General features: G+C 34.8%; 2 protein-coding genes across 3 annotated transcripts; one reads left to right on the top strand and one right to left on the bottom strand.

Annotated features, from left to right (window-relative positions):
- The first annotated feature begins 4,564 nt into the window (after window positions 1-4,564).
- On the top strand, window positions 4,565-10,823 carry LOC114313640 (ATP-citrate synthase alpha chain protein 1). Of its 2 annotated transcripts, none has more exons than XM_028260046.2 (13): window positions 4,565-4,831; window positions 5,038-5,147; window positions 6,951-7,127; window positions 7,263-7,424; window positions 7,559-7,639; window positions 7,930-7,981; window positions 8,095-8,209; window positions 8,317-8,398; window positions 9,075-9,170; window positions 9,265-9,366; window positions 9,783-9,899; window positions 9,987-10,103; window positions 10,579-10,823. In XM_028260046.2, the coding sequence occupies exons 2-13, from the start codon at window positions 5,049-5,051 to the stop codon at window positions 10,648-10,650; spliced, it is 1,272 nt and encodes a 423-aa protein (XP_028115847.2). In that variant the 5' UTR covers window positions 4,565-4,831; window positions 5,038-5,048; the 3' UTR covers window positions 10,651-10,823. The 2 variants fall into 2 exon arrangements, with proteins under 2 accessions (XP_028115847.2, XP_028115848.2); XM_028260047.2 differs by having other exon boundaries at window positions 4,633-4,831; window positions 5,034-5,147.
- A 3,267-nt stretch (window positions 10,824-14,090) lies between these two features.
- Window positions 14,091-15,967, bottom strand: LOC145791172 (uncharacterized). The gene is made up of 2 exons (XM_082871387.1): window positions 14,666-15,967; window positions 14,091-14,387 (listed from the first exon to the last, which is right to left on the bottom strand). The coding sequence occupies exons 1-2, from the start codon at window positions 15,828-15,830 to the stop codon at window positions 14,350-14,352; spliced, it is 1,203 nt and encodes a 400-aa protein (XP_082727513.1). The 5' UTR covers window positions 15,831-15,967; the 3' UTR covers window positions 14,091-14,349.
- Window positions 15,968-17,970: the final 2,003 nt, after the last annotated feature.

Consider the following 17,970-nt stretch of genomic DNA (forward strand, 5'->3'; position numbering starts at 1 on the left):
CTGAACGACCAGGCGAATATCCAGTCGGTCAACTGTTAATACAAATTTTTTACAATTTTTCTTCTTAAGGTGATCAACTGGAGGGTCGATCGGGGTGGACAACCAAGAGATCGACCGGCCAGTGTAATTTTTTCATAAACTTTTGTCTTGAGGTGGTCATCTAGGAGAACATCCGGTAATGAAAATCCAACGACAGTGAATATTGATTTGATGAAATATATATTGGTCCTCAATTTGACAAAAAAAAAAAAAGTAAAATATTGGATTTGATACCGATTTGATAAAACCGTTAGAACTAAAGAAGAAATCATTTTTTATCAAATTTAAATTTGATGATAAACTTGATACATAATTGGAGATGGTCTAATGAATCACATTTAAGTTGCAACATCAAATGACACCAATGGGGAATAAACTTTTACAAAAAAAATTATATTTTAACGTTATGTTTTAGAATACAAAATTACAATACAAAATGGGTTATAAAAGTGCATAGTATCTTGAGATTTTTTTTGAATGTGAACTAAGCCCAATCTTTCTGTATGCTTAAGAAGTGTAGTATTTTATAATTTTTTTTGAATTTATCGAATATAAAAAATACAAAAATTTAGTAATATTATAATAAATATGAATGATAGTGTTTTGATAATACTATAATAAATGTGAGTGAATATCTGAGAAAAAAAATGAGAGTGAAAATAAAATAAAAAAATTATATTCATACATAAAAATTTATACAAAAAATATAATAAAAATATTGTAATAGTGATGTTGTAAATATAAATCATGTTTATGGATATTTTGTTTTAAAGTGAAATAAGGTCACTATTAAGTTATATCATTGTGTTTGAAAATTTTATATCAAATTTATGTTTGTATATCATTACTCGATAAGAATATGTTCAGGTAAAATATAATGATAGAAAATTATAAAATATAGTTATGATGATAGGAAGAACAAATGGTAGGGAAAATGGCAAAATAATCATTTAGAAATTTTAGGGCATGACATCAGCTATATAGGGGACAATTTGTAATGAAATTACAAATCTCATGGATGAAAATGTAATTTTTCAAATGTAGAGGAAGAATCTATATTAAATAAAAATCTCTGGATTTGTAATTACAACATGATATTTTTTTGAATGTGAACCAAGCCCAACCTTCTACAATATTTTTTACAAATTATTTTGTGTTTCTGACATTATTATTGTATATATATTTTTACTTCTACGAAACATCTCCATTTGAGTGATGCAATCATGTTGGATTTTTTTTAAAAAAATTTCACAACCGATTGAATTGAAGTTCTTCTTTGCACAAACAAAGTCAAGTATTAGAAACAGAATCCGAATTTTATTATTGGAGGAGTTAAAAGAACAATAATTTATTTTCACTATATATACAAATGCACACATATATATATATATATATATATATATATATATATATAATATGATATATATAAATTATACGTATACATAGAGAAGAAAATTATATACTATAGAAGTAATCTCTAATAGAATGATAAAGTTTTTTTTGTACAAAATAAAAAGAGAATATAAGATGGGAAAAGAATGAGATATATATTTTTATACTGGACAGCCATTTTATATATAAAACGGTATATATATTTTTAAAATACTATCACAAATAGTATTTTTTTACAGAAACAGGAGGCCGTGACTCCCCTATAATCTTCTTCTAGTTCCCTCCTCGAGTATTTTTGTAACCAAAAATAATAAAAAATAAAATTTGTTTGCACTAAAAGAGGTCAATGCCTTGCAAGTCACAATAAACCAACGGCATACCATAACTTATATTAATTTGGATTATGTGAGTTGCAAAATCAAGTCAATGAGAGAGAGAGAGAGCAGTACAGTATTGACTATGGTTAATTCCTAGATAGGTCAAATAATTTGGTTGATTGCTATTTGTATGTATGAGTAGATATTTAAATACAATGATAATATTGTGCGACGTTGCTAGGAAGTGTTACTAATTAAAATTAAGTATTAAATGGATGAGTTCGGAGAAAACTCGGTTCAATATGACAAAGAAAATTCATTCCCACTATCCTGTTTTAAGGCCTTCTATTATTCCAAATGAAATGACAAGTAATAGTAAAAGCAGTATGATTTTCTAGTCATCCTCAAAACACAAATATAAAAATAATGTATTAGGAAAATCACGTGCTCAGTATGTTTTGACAATCATAAACGACTCTCACTTGAATAACAAATTTATATTGCACAATAAGAATTGCACACATTTGCTTTTGAAGGAAAATAAGTAAATCATGTCATTAAAATTGTTTGAATTTCGATTTTATATGTGTTTCAGTATCAAAATATTTTATAAATTCTACTTACTAAACTATGCTCACGGAACAAGGATCTTCTAGAGTTTTTTTTCCTAAAGTTTTCTAGAGTGGTGCATTATGTGGTTGAGACACAATACACCACTTTAAAAAACTTAAAAAAAAAAACACTCTAGAAAATCATTGGTGATACTTCACGTGCATTGGTAGAATCTTAATTTAATGTGTCTCTCTATGTTTTTTGACCCAATAATTGTTCTCTATATAACACCTAGTCATTTGTAAGTTACTGTTAAAGAATTTATTAAAATTAAAAGGATTTATTTGATTGTCATTTAAAACACTTTGAAGTTATGTTTAACAGAGAGATGGGCAAAAATACAAAAATATTAGAAGACGGCCTCGCCAACCACATGAAACAAACTCGTGACAATAATAAAATCAAAGTTAAATTATAGCAATAAACAATTAAATTGTTACTAAACACACCAAAATGTGTCACTGGTATTCTAGTTTTTGGACTAGAGCCAAGGAAGATAGATTAAAAAGTAAAAAATAAAATAAAAATAAAAGGAATTCAAACATTAATGACTCTCACGATTGTGAAAAATTTTATACATATTAATATTTAAAATTGTAAATTTTTTCATATATAAGTTTTTTTAATTTCTGACACCACTAAAATGTAATAACTCCATATTAATATTGATAATAATAATAATAATAAGGGAAAGATTATGATACACCATATATACCATATGCACTTTATAATTAAAGAAGAAAGTGATATAACTCCATACTTTTTGAATTATAACTAAAAAAAAAAAATATCATAATCAAACACCACTTATACTTAATCAAAAATCTTATGAATTATAATAAAAGAAGAAAAATGGTATAATGAGAAGTGCATATGATACACTTCGGAAAAGGGATGTGTATAGTATAAGTAGAATTTCCTTAATAATAATAATAATAATAATACCATATAGGTTTATGTCATCAAACCATTGTTTTTAAATATCATTTTCAAATAAGTTTATGTCCAACAAAAATATTAAAAGTTTGTGCTATGTGCACACAAATGAGTTTGAATACTGCGTCTAATATTATAATTTTTTTTTACAAGCAATTGTCTAGAGTTTAATTTGGTTTACATATTGTTAAAATAGTGAATTCTCACTTTAGATAGAATTAATTACATTTTTCTTAGAGGGTAAATAGAATTAATTACATTAATCAATCAAAACGTGTAAATTTTCTTTGGGTTAATTACACTAATAGTCTCTATAGTTTGGGACTTGTGTCACTTTGGTCCCTGACTTTTCAATTGTGACACATTTGACCCTAAATTTTGAATCTTGTTCTAAATAAGGGCAATTGAAAATATCATTAGATTTTTCAAGGCTAAAATCGTCAATTTGATAAAATATAAACTAATTTGACAAAAATAAATGTCAAAAAAATATTTTTAATTTTTTAAAAATTATTTTTATCCACCAATGATAAAATTATGTAAAATTAATAAAAATTATATGATTAATTTTTTAAAATTAATTTTACATGATTTTCATCCAAACACATAATAAAAATTAATTTGGTAAAACAAATAAATAAATGTCTAAAAAATTTATCAATGTTACCTAATTTTATTTTTAGTAGGTAGAAATAATTTTTAAAAATTTAAAAATATTTGTTTGACATTTATTTTTGTCAAATTAGTTTATATTTTATCAAATTGATAAATTTACCCTTAAAAAATCTAATCATATATTCAATTGTCCTTATTTGAAACAAGATTCAAAATTTAGGGTCAAATGTGTCACAATTGAAAAGTCAGGGACCAAAGTGACAAAGCCCGAAACTATAGGGACTATTTATGTAATTTGCCCATTTTCTTTTGTCTATCTTTTGTACATGTAGATTGTTCTAATATTAATATATATTTTTAATTAGGTAATATTATATTTATTTTGTAACCATTTTAAACATCTTTATAATTGTCATAGGGCATTGACACTATTTCATTTCATTTTCAAAATCAAACTTTTTGAAAAATAAAAAATATAAAAATTTGTGAATTTTAATTTAATTATTTACTTTTACAGACAAAAATATTTTTTGATATTCATTTTCATCATATTAATTTATATTGAAAAAAATAAAAAACAGATTTTGAAAATAAATATTTTCAGAAAACAATAATAATAAAAGTATTACTATTATTATCAACAGTTTTACCGGTTGGTGGGTAGGTGGGGAGTCTGCAACATGTGGCCATATAATTTGTTCACAACTTCCCGCGAAAATCCAATTTTTATATTTTTATTAATCGACCTATCAAACTCTGTAATCAATCAAATATTTTTATATTTTTTAAATGAAATAATTAAACAAAAACCCAATTTTTTTTTACTATAAATCGACCTATCAAACTCCGAAGATTTCAGTGTTCTCTCTCTTCTCTCTCTCTCTGAACTTCCCAAGTTTCATCTACCTCTCTTTCAAACGGTAATTCAATTTAATTTAATTCCTTTTTTTTAATTAAAATTTTGATCAGTTCTTGCATAGCTTAGATTCATCTGTTATTGAAATGATTTTTGGGTTCTGCTCAATTTTTGATGAGTTTAAATTTTGTTGATGATTGTGATCTGGGAATGTAGATCTGAGTTCAAATTTCGAGTCTCTGATAATTTGTTGGGTTTTGTGAAAGACAGGTCGAAGAGAAATGGCACGAAAGAAGATCAGAGAGTATGATTCGAAGAGGTTGTTGAAGGAACACTGCAAGAGACTCGCCGGACTCGAATTGGGGATTAAATCGGCACAAGTAAGCTCCATTTCTTAGATTTCAACTCTTATTTCTTGGCAGATCGAGTTCATGAATCCTCAATGATGTGTTTCTGGAATTGAATTATCTATTTTAGTATGTGATATTAATCATGGAAAATATGTATAAACCCACGCTTTAGACCCATGATGATGGTTAGAGAATATATGAGAGCTGACTTTCCTTAAATGTTCTAATAGATTTAGAGGGTGGATCTAATTTTTTTTTTTGGGGGTCTGAATAGCACTACTCTATTGATTGTTGATTAAGAGAAATTTAATTCTATTATAACAACTTGTGTTCCATCCGGTGGGGACTCCAGTAATTTTAGGTAGTGGTGACATTCAAAAAAAACAAATAGTTAATTTTTGATATTTTCATGTTTTCAGAAACAAAACAATGAAAAAGTTTGAAAACACTTACGGTATTTATATCTTTTATCCTTTTTGTGCCATAATGGTTTTAGGAAATTCAGAAAATATTCCTAAAAGGAGGGTTTGTTTGGTTGTGTTGTCAAACAAATTTTTCTTGTTAGTTTCCAATTTTTTTTTTTAATTTATTTTCTGAAAATCCAAATCATATAGAAGATTCACACTTATCAATATTCATCACTTTTTTTTGATAAATCCACAATTCTCAAGTCATAAATAAAACAAAACCACACCATAAAATAAACAAATATTTTTCTTGTATGGACCATGTGGAGTGAACTCAATGGAGAAGTGAATTTTCATTTGTTTAGAGGTGGACAGGTTTTGAACCACTTTTTAAATGGTGGCAACATTATTAATAAAAAGAATATGTAGTAAGTAAAAAAATTCATTTCGATTGCCACCACTCAGTTATGTTAATAAAGCCGTTACCATGTAGGAAAATTTCTAGGACTTATGTTAACAAAGCTGTGATCAGTAGTTTTATGATGGTGGCCAGCGGCATAATGCAATCATCCTCAATTTATAGACCTGTTATTTAAATCATTGGCCATTGACTAGAAATGCATATAACAAGTCAATGCTTAAAGATTGAGAAAGCCTTATTCTCTGTGCATGACTTCATTGTGAATGGTGGTTTAAGATTCACGCATAGATTAATTGCTTTGGAGTTGGTAGTGATTAATGTTACTGTTTGAATATCTTAAAATTGGTTTTTAATTGGCCTGGAGGAACTTATATTCTGACAAAAAGATTTGCTATCTTGGAGGTATCAGCGAAATGTTGGAAAGACTGCCAATTTGTAGACCAAACTGTTGAACCACTCAAATAAACAGAACATCCTCTGATAAAAAAAGAGGATAAATTTTGGAGTATGTATATGAGTTAATCCAATGCATATTGATAATGTATACTTTATATTATACCCCATGTTTAAAAACAACCAATATGTCTTTCGGCTGTGCCTTATACCCCCAGTGGGGGTCGCGCCCCCAGTGATGTGGCGCGCCCCCACTGGCTGCCGACAAAAAAAAAAAAAAACTGTTTTTTTTCACCCAATCATGGGCCTCCACCTCACTGGGGGTCGACCCCCAGTGGGGGTATAAATCATTTTTCTATGTCTTTTTATGGTATTCTATATATTGCTTAACTACATAAGGGCCTTAGCAACCTTAAACCAAGATGGGTTGACAGTTATAGCTGCCTGACTGCCTGACAATTTGGTCTTGCATTGCATCTCAAAAATCATTTTTGTATCTTGATTTTTTCATGTTTTGTTATTTAAATAAAAAACTTAAAAAGTTGCTTTAATTGATTCTTTCTGTGTACAAACATTGCTTAAATGATGTCTTCATTTTCTTTTGTGTGTAAGATTACAGAATCAACTGATGTCAATGAGCTAGTGGAAAAGGAGCCTTGGCTCTCATCAGAGAAACTGGTTGTGAAACCCGATATGTTGTTTGGGAAGCGTGGAAAGAGTGGGCTAGTTGCCTTGAATCTTGATTTGGCTCAAGTTGCTATTTTTGTGAAGGAACGACTTGGCAAAGAGGTATTTGACATTTTCCATTCTTCACTCATCAATTTCAACATGTAACAATATGAATCCTCTTTTTTTTTTTTTTTGTAATACATATTTTTTTGTGTAGAAAATGTTCTATTTACATTCATCTGTTTGGATCAACAGGTTGAGATGGGAGGATGCAAAGGACCCATAACAACTTTCATTGTTGAACCTTTTGTTCCACACAATGAAGAGTTTTACCTCAATATCGTGTCAGAACGACTTGGGTGTAGCATAAGCTTCTCGGAATGTGGAGGAATTGAAATTGAAGAGAACTGGGACAAGGTACGAATGTGAAGTCTGATCTTTATTTCTATGAGCCAATTGAAAGCCCTTTGTAAATCTAAATGGTTTCTTTTCTCTTGTAATATATATTTTAGATACCTACAATTTACAGAAAACATTTCTTCTTTATCCAGGTTAAGACCATATTCGTCCCTACTGGGGTGTCCTTCTCACCAGAGATATGTGCTCCACTTGTTGCAACCCTTCCCTTGGAGGTAATTTCCGTGCATAGTATTATGTATTTATGCTGAATTTTCAGTATTTGGCTTGACTGCCTGTGGAAGCTAAAGCCACTTTGTGGCTGTTTGGAAAGTTGCTGTTTTAGTAGGCTATTTTAGTTTTTGGCTATTTTAGTAGGCAAAAATTTGTGTTTGGGTAGTTGGATTTTTTTGTAGTTAGATGTGATGTTTATGAGAAAAAAAGTGAAATGATTATGGGTTTGATGTGACATTTTGTCTTATTGACTATTTTAGTAGGCTAACATGGTGTCTGTTCTGTGATTTAGATCAAAGGAGTAATTGAGGAATTTATAAAAGTGGTTTTTGCTCTATTTTTAGGTATGTTGAAAATCTTCAACAGATCATTTTCCTTTCAGAGTTATTAAATCAACATTAATAACTGCTAAATTTGGCTATTAACTTGCAATTTTTTTTTATTTTTTATATGGTAGATCTGGACTTCACTTTCCTAGAGATGAATCCTTTCACATTGGTTAACGGAAAGCCTTATCCTTTGGATATGAGAGGGGAACTTGATGATACTGCTGCCTTTAAGAACTTCAAGAAGTATAATCCTAATTTCTGTGATTGTCCATTTTAAATATAGAAATGATGCAATTCAGTGTGACAACTTCATTATTCTAGTCCCCTCATACAAGACTTTATTATTGCAGGTGGGGCAATGTTGAATTTCCTATGCCATTTGGAAGAGTAATGAGCTCTACCGAAAGCTTTATTCATGGGCTAGATGAAAAGGTACAAATTGATTGATGTTTCAGGGCTGCATTTGAGACCCATGTTCACCTACTGATAAATCCTACCTTTAAGAAAAACATTATATAGTAAAGCATCATTCCACATCTTATATGACAACGTCCTCCTTGTTTTCATCTCTCCTTGATCCTGAAGGTTATTATTGTTAGGAATCCGTAACACATAACCAACATTGGTAAGACACGTACGTAACACAGAATAGAACAAACACAGAAGAATGATAAATCACATGTACACACAAAGAACACAAAGCTTATGTGGTTCACTCCAAAATTAGGCTAGTCCACGGCTTTTGTGGTTTTACTATGATCAGCAAGGCTACAAAAGATTACAGTGATAGCCGCCTCCCCTCAACTATAAATACAATTATAGCAGTAGGTCACAATTGCAGATATGACAAAAAATACCTTTACTCTGCGGTCCAGTGTTTAGTGTCCAATATTTATCAGGATGCACGCTACCCCAACTAAAGTCCTAGAGTTGTGGCTTCCTCCTTTTGAAACTTGAAATTTCTATTGAAAAGTATTATGTTTTTGTTGGCCATTTTTCTTCGGTGGTGGTTGGGTTGTGGCAGCTTATTGATTCACATGTTCATTGAATATCTTCAAACTCACAGTGAGGATCTTATTAAACTTCAGAATTTGCTATTTACTTGCAGACAAGTGCATCATTGAAGTTCACAGTTTTGAACCCAAAGGGACGAATCTGGACAATGGTAGCTGGTGGAGGTGCTAGTGTCATCTATGCAGATACGGTATGGTTCTTATCCTTGGGGAGATTGGTGTTATTACAGATTAAGATTAATCATTAGCCTTGCTTCTTAGACGCTAACAAATTTACTCGATCAGGTTGGGGATCTTGGCTTTGCTTCTGAGCTCGGGAACTATGCTGAATACAGTGGAGCACCCAACGAAGAGGAGGTGTTGCAGTATGCCCGAGTCGTGATTGATGTAAGTTCAATTCCTTACAGATACTGACATTGCGCTACTGCAACAATTAGGCTGTGTTTGGATCATGAATTTATTGGAGAGAGTTATGGAGGGAAAGGAAAAGGTAAAGGAAAAGAATTTCTTGGTTTTCCTATCACTTTCCCTTCCATTGGTAATCCCTACACAAGTCTATGATCCAAATGCAACCTTAAGAGATGATGCATTCTTTTTTACACTTCAAAAGAAAATTGGACCAAATTAGTTATAAAGTGTTTTCTTTCAATATATTGTATGCTTAACAATAGCATTGCTTCTATTAGACTGCTTAATATTGATTTTGGGTGCAATGATTGAATGATCACTCACAACTTCATAGAACTTGAGGGGTTTATTCCTTCCTTCATCGCATTGGAAATAATCTCATGAATTTTCTACAGTGTGCGACTGCAGATCCTGATGGTCGCGAGAGAGCCCTTGTAATAGGAGGAGGAATTGCTAACTTTACTGATGTCGCCGCTACATTTAATGGCATAATTAGAGCACTGAAAGAGAAGGTGAGATAATTTCTTTCCGGGTTCTTATTCTGAAGGTAATCCTTTTGCTGTAAACCATAATGACTGAATCCCGTGTTGTCCGAACAGGAGTCAAAGCTTAAAGCTGCAAGAATGCGGATATTTGTTAGGAGAGGAGGTCCAAATTACCAAAGGGGTCTTGCAAAAATGCGGACTCTTGGAGAGGAAATCGGCATCCCTATTGAGGTACTAATACATACCTAAAATCTAAAATGTTTCCTCTCTTGTAGATAATGTTTTCAACTTAAATTCTGTTTGTTTCAGCAGAAAACGAAAATCAACAGAAAATGTTTTTCATGGTCAATATAAAACAAGTTTATTTAAACAAAAAAATGTTCTCAATTTTTCAAAGGTAGAAAATGATTTTCAAACTAAAGTCTTACTAATGTCACTATACTTCCTTTGTTGCCACAACCACACCTCCATCATCACCGCCACCACCACCAACACCAACACCACTACTAATACAACCATCAGCGCCTTAGTTTCAAGATCAAAATCATAGGAAAACGTTTTTTACAAAAAATATTTTTGAAAAAAGTTGTTTTGTAGATAACACTTTCCTATGTTTATGGACCAACAGAAAATGTTTTCCAACGAAACAAAGCGTTATTATACAAGGAATCACGAATTCTGAAATTTTTTTCTTGTTTTCTTTCAGGTTTATGGACCGGAGGCAACGATGACTGGTATATGCAAACAGGCAATTGAGTGCATCACTGCAGCTGCATAAATTTATCAATCTTGTTATTCAAATCACTTCTGTTTTCTCTGTTTTCTTTTTCTGGTGTTCGTTTGAGTCTCAGAAACATCATAATTGTACCTGAAAATTGAGTTAAATTGTATTTTCGACATTGATATAAATGGGCAATCAATAATGTTCTTCATTCTCTAAATATCGAACTAGTTCTACCTTATATTGTTGTTAAATTGGTTGGTTGTATTGTGGGCTGCAAAACACAATCCAAGGCTCTATTTGGAAATGCCTTCAATTTTATAGGCGTTGATCCAAACATGGTCTCTAGTTGCTGCAATCATTCAGGCATTTTTTTTTTTTTTAAATGTTTTTTTGGGTTTTTTTTTTTCTTCTTGGATGGTCGAATGTCACTGGACCTTGGGCTTGGTCAAGACAAGTATAACCCAAATGGGTTCTTATACCAAATCAAATCAAACTGGGCTTGTTTGGAAATTGGTTATTTTAGTTGGTTTTTTAGTTTTTTATGAAAAGATATGTAAAAAAATTAAAAAAAAAAAGTGGTATGACAATGGTGCTGTTTGGTGACTGTTAAAACAGATTATAGATTATAACTTAACGGATTATAGGTTATGACTTTAATCAGAAGCTGTTAATCTTGAAACAATAATTTGAGAGAGTGATAGAGGATTGAGAGAGAGAGAAAGAGCCACAGAATTGTTCAGTGAATATGTATATTACAAAGAGATTTACACTCTCTTTTATAGAGAGGAAAAGTTACATAAGGTGCCAATTAGCACCGAAAGAAGAAATCAATTGGGGAACATTCATTATGACAATTGGGGAACATTCATTATGACTATCACTAATAATAAACTAACATATAGCACACTAACATGATACAATAATAAACTATACAATAATACTATACAATAATAAACTAACATCCCCCCGCAAACTCAATGAGGGAAAGCATCAACCAAGTTGAGTTTGGAAACAAGATCATGGAAGCGGCCAGGAGGATGAGCTTTAGTGAAGATATCAGCGGGTTGATCGACGGAAGCAATAGGGAGAAGATGAACAGTACCACAGATAACATGCTGGCGAATGAAATGACAATCAATCTCAATATGTTTGGTGCGATCATGAAAAACATCATTGTGAGCAATCTGAATGGCACTCTGATTGTCACAATAGAGAGGAGTAGGACCAGAAGCAGAAACACCCATATCAGCAAGTAGCCAGCGAAGCCAGAGAAGTTCCTGAGTAGTATCAGCAAGAGCTCGATATTCAGCTTCGGTGCTAGAGCGGGCAGTGAGGGATTGTTTTTTGCTACGCCAAGCAAGAAGAGAATCCCCTAAGAAGAAGCAGAAACCCGTGGTAGAGCGTCGATCCGTAGGATCCCTAGCCCAATCAGCATCGAAAAAGGCACGCAGATCAAGAGAGGAGGAAGCAGAAAAGTGAAGGCCATGGAACAGAGTGCCTTTGAGGTAGCGAAGGATGCGGAGTAAAGCAGTATAGTGGGGAGTGCGGGGAGCCGACATGTACTGACTAACAATGTGAACGGCATAGGCAATGTCAGGACGAGTGACTGTGAGATAGACAAGACTGCCGACGAGCTGGCGATAAAGAGTAGCATCAGAGAGAAGAGTCCCATCGAGAGGAGTGAGACGAATCTGAAGATCAACTGGAGTAGAGGTAGTTTTGCAATTAGTAAGACCTGCACGAGCCAGAAGATCGGATGTATATTTGGCCTGGGACAAATAGGAACCAGTAGAATCATGAGAGACTTCAAGGCCTAAGAAGTAATTAAGAGTACCAAGGTCCTTCATTTCAAACTGTCGGTGGAGAAACTGTTTGAGGTGGAGAATACCAGTTTCATCATTACCAGTGATAATCATATCATCCATATATAAAAGAAGAAGAGTGGTACCATGAGAAGTAGACCGTATAAAAAGAGCAGAGTCATAGGAGCTAGAGGTGAACCCGAAGTCATGAATGGCAGAACTGAACGTAGCAAACCAAGCACGAGGCGCCTGCTTGAGGCCATAGAGAGCATGCTGTAGTTTGCAAACCTGATGAGGTTGAAAAGTGGACCCAGGTGGAGGTTGCATGTAGACCTCCTCAAGAAGATGACCATTGAGGAAAGCATTTTTGACATCCATCTGAAAGAGCCCCCAGTGGCGAGCAGCAGCAACAGCAAGTAAACTGCGAACAGAGGTAAGCCGAGCAACAGGAGAGAATGTCTCCTCATAATCAATACCATATTCCTGGTTGAAACCCTTGGCAACAAGACGAGCTTTGTAGCGTTTAATAGAGCCATCAGAATGTGTTTTGATTTTGTAAACCCATTTGCAACCAATTGCAGTCTTGCCAGGAGGAAGATCAACAAGATCCCAAGTATGAGCTTTGTCTAAGGCCTGGAGTTCATCAGTCATAGCTTGCTGCCAAAGAGGATTAGCACAAGCCTCCCGATAGGAGGTAGGTTCATAAGTAGAGAAGGCAGCAGATCCAACAATATAATCACGAAGATGGAGAGGAGGTTGAGTTACCCGGCGTGGTCGACCCGTAGGAGGATCGGTGGGAGGAAGAACCGGTGGAGAAGGAGGTGTGGCAATAAGAGGTAGACCGTCAGAGGGAGCAAGCTGGACGAGATCAGGAGTGAGCAAGGGTGTCTCGATGAATGAGGAACCTGTATCAAAATCAGCAGAGAAAAGATCGATGGAAGGATTAGTAAATAGTACAGGAGTGGAAAGTACGGGTAAGTGAAATGAGGAGAGTGAGGAAAACATTTGGTGTTCCCAGAAAACGACATGGCGAGAGATACGAAGACGTTGAGAGAGAGGATCCCAACAACGAAAACCTTTATGTTCAATTCCATACCCAAGAAAGCAACAAAGACGAGAACGAGGTTCAAGTTTGGTGTGTTCGTGAGATTGAAGAAGAACAAAGCAGGCAGAGCCAAAAACCCAGAGATTGGCGTAAGGAGGGGGAGTGCCATGTAGACGTTCAAAGGGAGTTTGATTATGGAGGACAGGGGTAGGAGCACAGTTGATAGTGTAAACAGCAGTGAGGGCAGCTTCCCCCCAAAAGTTTTCAAGACAGGAAGAAGAGAGAAGGAGAGTACGAGTAGTGTCAAGGATATGCCTATGTTTCCGTTCAGCGCGGCCATTTTGCTGGGACGTGCCAGCACAAGAACGATGAGGCAGGGTACCATGATGCTGAAGAAAGGAAAGGAAATCCGAATCCCGATATTCCATAGCATTGTCAGAGCGAAAAATTTTGATGGCTTTGGAGAATTGGGTGTGGACCATTTGGGCAAATCTATAATAAATGTGTTTAAGTTCAGACCGATGTTTCATGAGAAAAAGCCAAGTAAATCGGGAAAAATCATCAATAAAAACAACAAAATAGCGGGAGCCCCCCATGGTAGTGGTAGGGGAGGGTCCCCAAATATCCGAATGTATAAGATCAAAAGGTGCAAGGGAAACAGAAGTACTTTTATTAAATGATAAAGCAGGTTGTTTGGCAAGTTGACAGGGTATACAATCGAAATGATCGGGAATTACATGACCCAACTGTCCACTAGAAACCAAAGACTTTAAGCGATTAACAGAAATATGCCCTAAGCGACAATGCCAAAGATGAAAGGGAGATAATGAGGAAGTCGATGTAGGAGCAGCGATCTGAGGAGAGGGAGGAACATGTAGGTGAATGAGTTCATAGAGGCGTCCACGCTTACGGCCGATCCCAATAGTCTGCCCCGTCTGAGGGTCCTGTACCAAACAATCAGTAGCAGAAAATGTGACAGTTAGACCAAGTTCACATAATTGACCAATAGAAATAAGGTTTAAGGTGAGAGTAGGAATATGATAAACTTGAGATATAGATAAAGAAGAGGTGGAGACAGTACCAACATGACGGACAGACATGAGGGAACCATCAGCAGTATGAATGGAGGGAAAAGGAGGAGATGAGGAGGAGGAAGAAAAGATAGTAGAACTGGAGGTCATATGATTACAACAGGCAGAGTCAAAATACCAAGAAGAGTTACCTGGGATTACAGACAAAGCAGTAGGAGGAGTTGTACCAGAGAGAAGTTGTTTGAGCATGGCCTCTACATCCGTCGGAGAAAAGTGAGGGGTAGACAGAGCAGGTGACTCAGAGAACCCCGCAGAGGCAGAAGCATCAGTGTGAGGAGATTGATTCCTGGAAGCAGCAGCAGCAGTGTGATGAGACTGATTCCCGGAAGCAGCAGTAGCAGTGTGATGAGACTGAGGCCCGGAACGATGAAAGCTTCCCCAGGAAGAGCCACCGCGAGAGGAGTGGCTATTGGAGGATGATCGGGAAGGATTGCGAAAACAATCCTGTTGCAGATGACCAGGACCAAGTTTGTTGCAGTAGCGGCAGGATCTGACGGGGCAGTTGACCAGGAGATGTGTTGAAGGAAGGCCCCGATTCTGACAATAGAGGCAAGCAGTGGTCCGCTGGGGAAATGATGGCCGGGACGGAGGAGTGGCAAGAACAGAGTCCACATGATGAGTTTGAAGTGTACCAAGACGAGTCTCCTCTGATAGCAACTCAGAAATTGCTTGTTCAAGAGTGGGCAATGGATGACGATGAAGCAGAGAGGCACGTACGGGCTCAAAAGAGGAAGTAAGAGCCATGAGAAAGTGCACCAATCTTTGCTGGTTGCGATAGAGAGTAAATAAAACAGCATCTTCGTGGTTATGCCAAGTCGGTTCTGAAAGAGCAAGCTGATCCCAAACAGAGTACATTTGAGAAAGGAAGTCATTAATGGACTGAGTGGATTCTTGGCGCATGCGATGAAGTTGATTATGAAGTTGATATTGATGGGCAAGACCAGTAGTCTGGTATCGTTCTTTCAAAAAATCCCAGATGTCTTTGGCAGGAGTATTGACAGAGTCTAGCTGAAAGCGACCAAACTGAAGACTGATGGAGGTAATAGAGGTATTACGAAACCAGGTAATGATTTGGTAATTCTTACTGTCCCATTCCTCAAGTCGGTCTTCATATGTAGCAGTATGAGCAGTAGTTTCAGTAGTGTCACTGTCTTTTACTGGTTTAGTCACATCCCCGGTGACAATTCGCCAGAGCTTCTTGCCTTTAAGAAAGGAAGACATGGCTTGGGCCCACAGAACATAGTTTGAACCATTCAGAATAACGGAAATGGGATGGGAGGTATCAAGACGATCCATAATACTAGTTAAGTAGGATTAAAGCAACAGGAAGAGACCTGTAGGAGCAAAATTTGGTAAAACAGAGTGTACCAGTGAGTCCGGAAGGTCGAAAATAGCCAGAAAAGGCTGCTGGACAGAGATGATGTCAGCGATGATGTCAGCGGCGCACGTTAGCAGAGTGCAGGGAGGAGCACGTTAGCAGGAAGGCGGCAGCGCACGGTAGCGAACAGGCGCAGGCGCGGCGCACAATAGCCGTTTTGGCGCACGCGGGTGCAATGTAGTGAAGCGGCGCACGAAAGGCGCACAATAGCAGGCGCGGCGTACGGGAGTGGCAGGGCTGACGTCAGCCGCGGTTGTGTGGGCGCGTGGAGGCGCGTGGCGGAGGTGAGTAGCAACAGATGGCGCGTGCGGGCGCGTGTGAGAGTGGTGGCCGAGCTGGTGACGCGCAGAAGGTAAAGGCGGCGCGTGTGGGCGCGTGGATGGTGTTCTGAGAACGGGCTAGGTGCCGTTGGAATTGTGAGAAAATTCCGAGCGATTTGATGTATGCCACTGTGTACGGGACTAAACACCAAAATCGAAAATTGCCAGAAATGTAACACTGGGCTCTGATACCATGAAACAATAATTTGAGAGAGTGATAGAGGATTGAGAGAAAGAGAAAGAGCCACAGAATTGTTCAGTGAATATGTATATTACAAAGAGATTTACACTCTCTTTTATAGAGAGGAAAAGTTACATAGGGTGCCAATTAGCACCGAAAGAAGAAATCAATTGGGGAACATTCATTATGACAATTGGGGAACATTCATTATGACTATCACTAATAATAAACTAACATATAGCACACTAACATGATACAATAATAAACTATACAATAATACTATACAATAATAAACTAACATGTTTGGTGTAACTGTTAGATTATAGATTTAAGTTGCTGAGTAGTGTTTGTTAAATAAGTTGTGAAGTAGTTTTTTCAATTAACTTTTATTTTTTATTATTCACTATTTGTCTACATTTCACATAAAAAATAATAATAATATTCTATAGTCTATTTGGGTCTTTTTCTATTTTTTAAAAAATAAAAAATAAAAAAATCTAAGAGTATAATCGTGAATTAACATGTCCACAGCAGAAACTGATAATCAGAAGCAAGGGGTGAGCAGCTTCTCAGAATCAATTTTTTTGACTTAAAATAAGTTGTTAGAATCAAAAACTGTTTGAAATAAGTTTAACCAAACAGTCCAAAATAACTTTTTAAAAGTCAGAAGTCATAAGTTGGCTCAAAAAATTCTCACCAAACACCTCTAATTTATAGTAATTTTTTGATTTTTTTATTAAAATCTTAAGTCTGCGAACGAGGCTTTAGTCTCGTGTTCCAATTAGGTGAGATTGGCTTCATGCGTTTTTTTTTTTCCCTAATTTCTCCCATTTGTGTTCATAAAAAAAAATTTAAAAAAATTCTATATGTTGATTGTGACTACCTAACAACGATATTCCTCATCAGGACTTGTGGCCGACAATCTTAAAGTAACACTGGCTCAAATGATTTCTTAACCTTTTATATGAATGAAATTTTCAAGACAAAAGGAGTGTATAGTAACACTAAGTAGAAATCTTATTCCCACATCGTTAATGGGAATCTCAATAAAATTGTAGAATTATTAAGTGAGTTATTTAAGAAAGCAAGCACTCATAATGTTTAAAATTAAGATTTGGGTTGATATTAGGTCTCGTGTTACTTATCATAGGTTTTACTTTGATAATTTAAACTGTTTATTTTATTCGATTATATATGTAGATCATTTATAAATAATAAAAAAAATTAGATTGATCCAATAAACATATTCATATGCTCTGATGATATTTGTTTACAAAAAAGACAAAAATAATTTTAAAAGTAAATCATCATTTTTTCTTCTTCTTTTTCTTTTTTTTTTCTTTTTTTGTTTTTGTAGACAAATATAATAAAATCATAAGTTATGAATATCATATCAATTTATATTTTTTCATGAATGATGTACACGTATATAATTGAACAAAATGAATAATTTAAATTATCAAAGTAAAATCATAGGCTTACAAGACCCAAAAGCATCTCCAATCCCATTCCCTATAATTAGAGCACCTAATTTTTATAGAAAAATTCCTAACCAGA

The sequence above is a fragment of the Camellia sinensis genome, chromosome 5 (assembly GCF_055761805.1).
Source record: "Camellia sinensis isolate YWXY chromosome 5, ASM5576180v1, whole genome shotgun sequence".
NCBI lineage: Eukaryota > Viridiplantae > Streptophyta > Magnoliopsida > Ericales > Theaceae > Camellia > Camellia sinensis.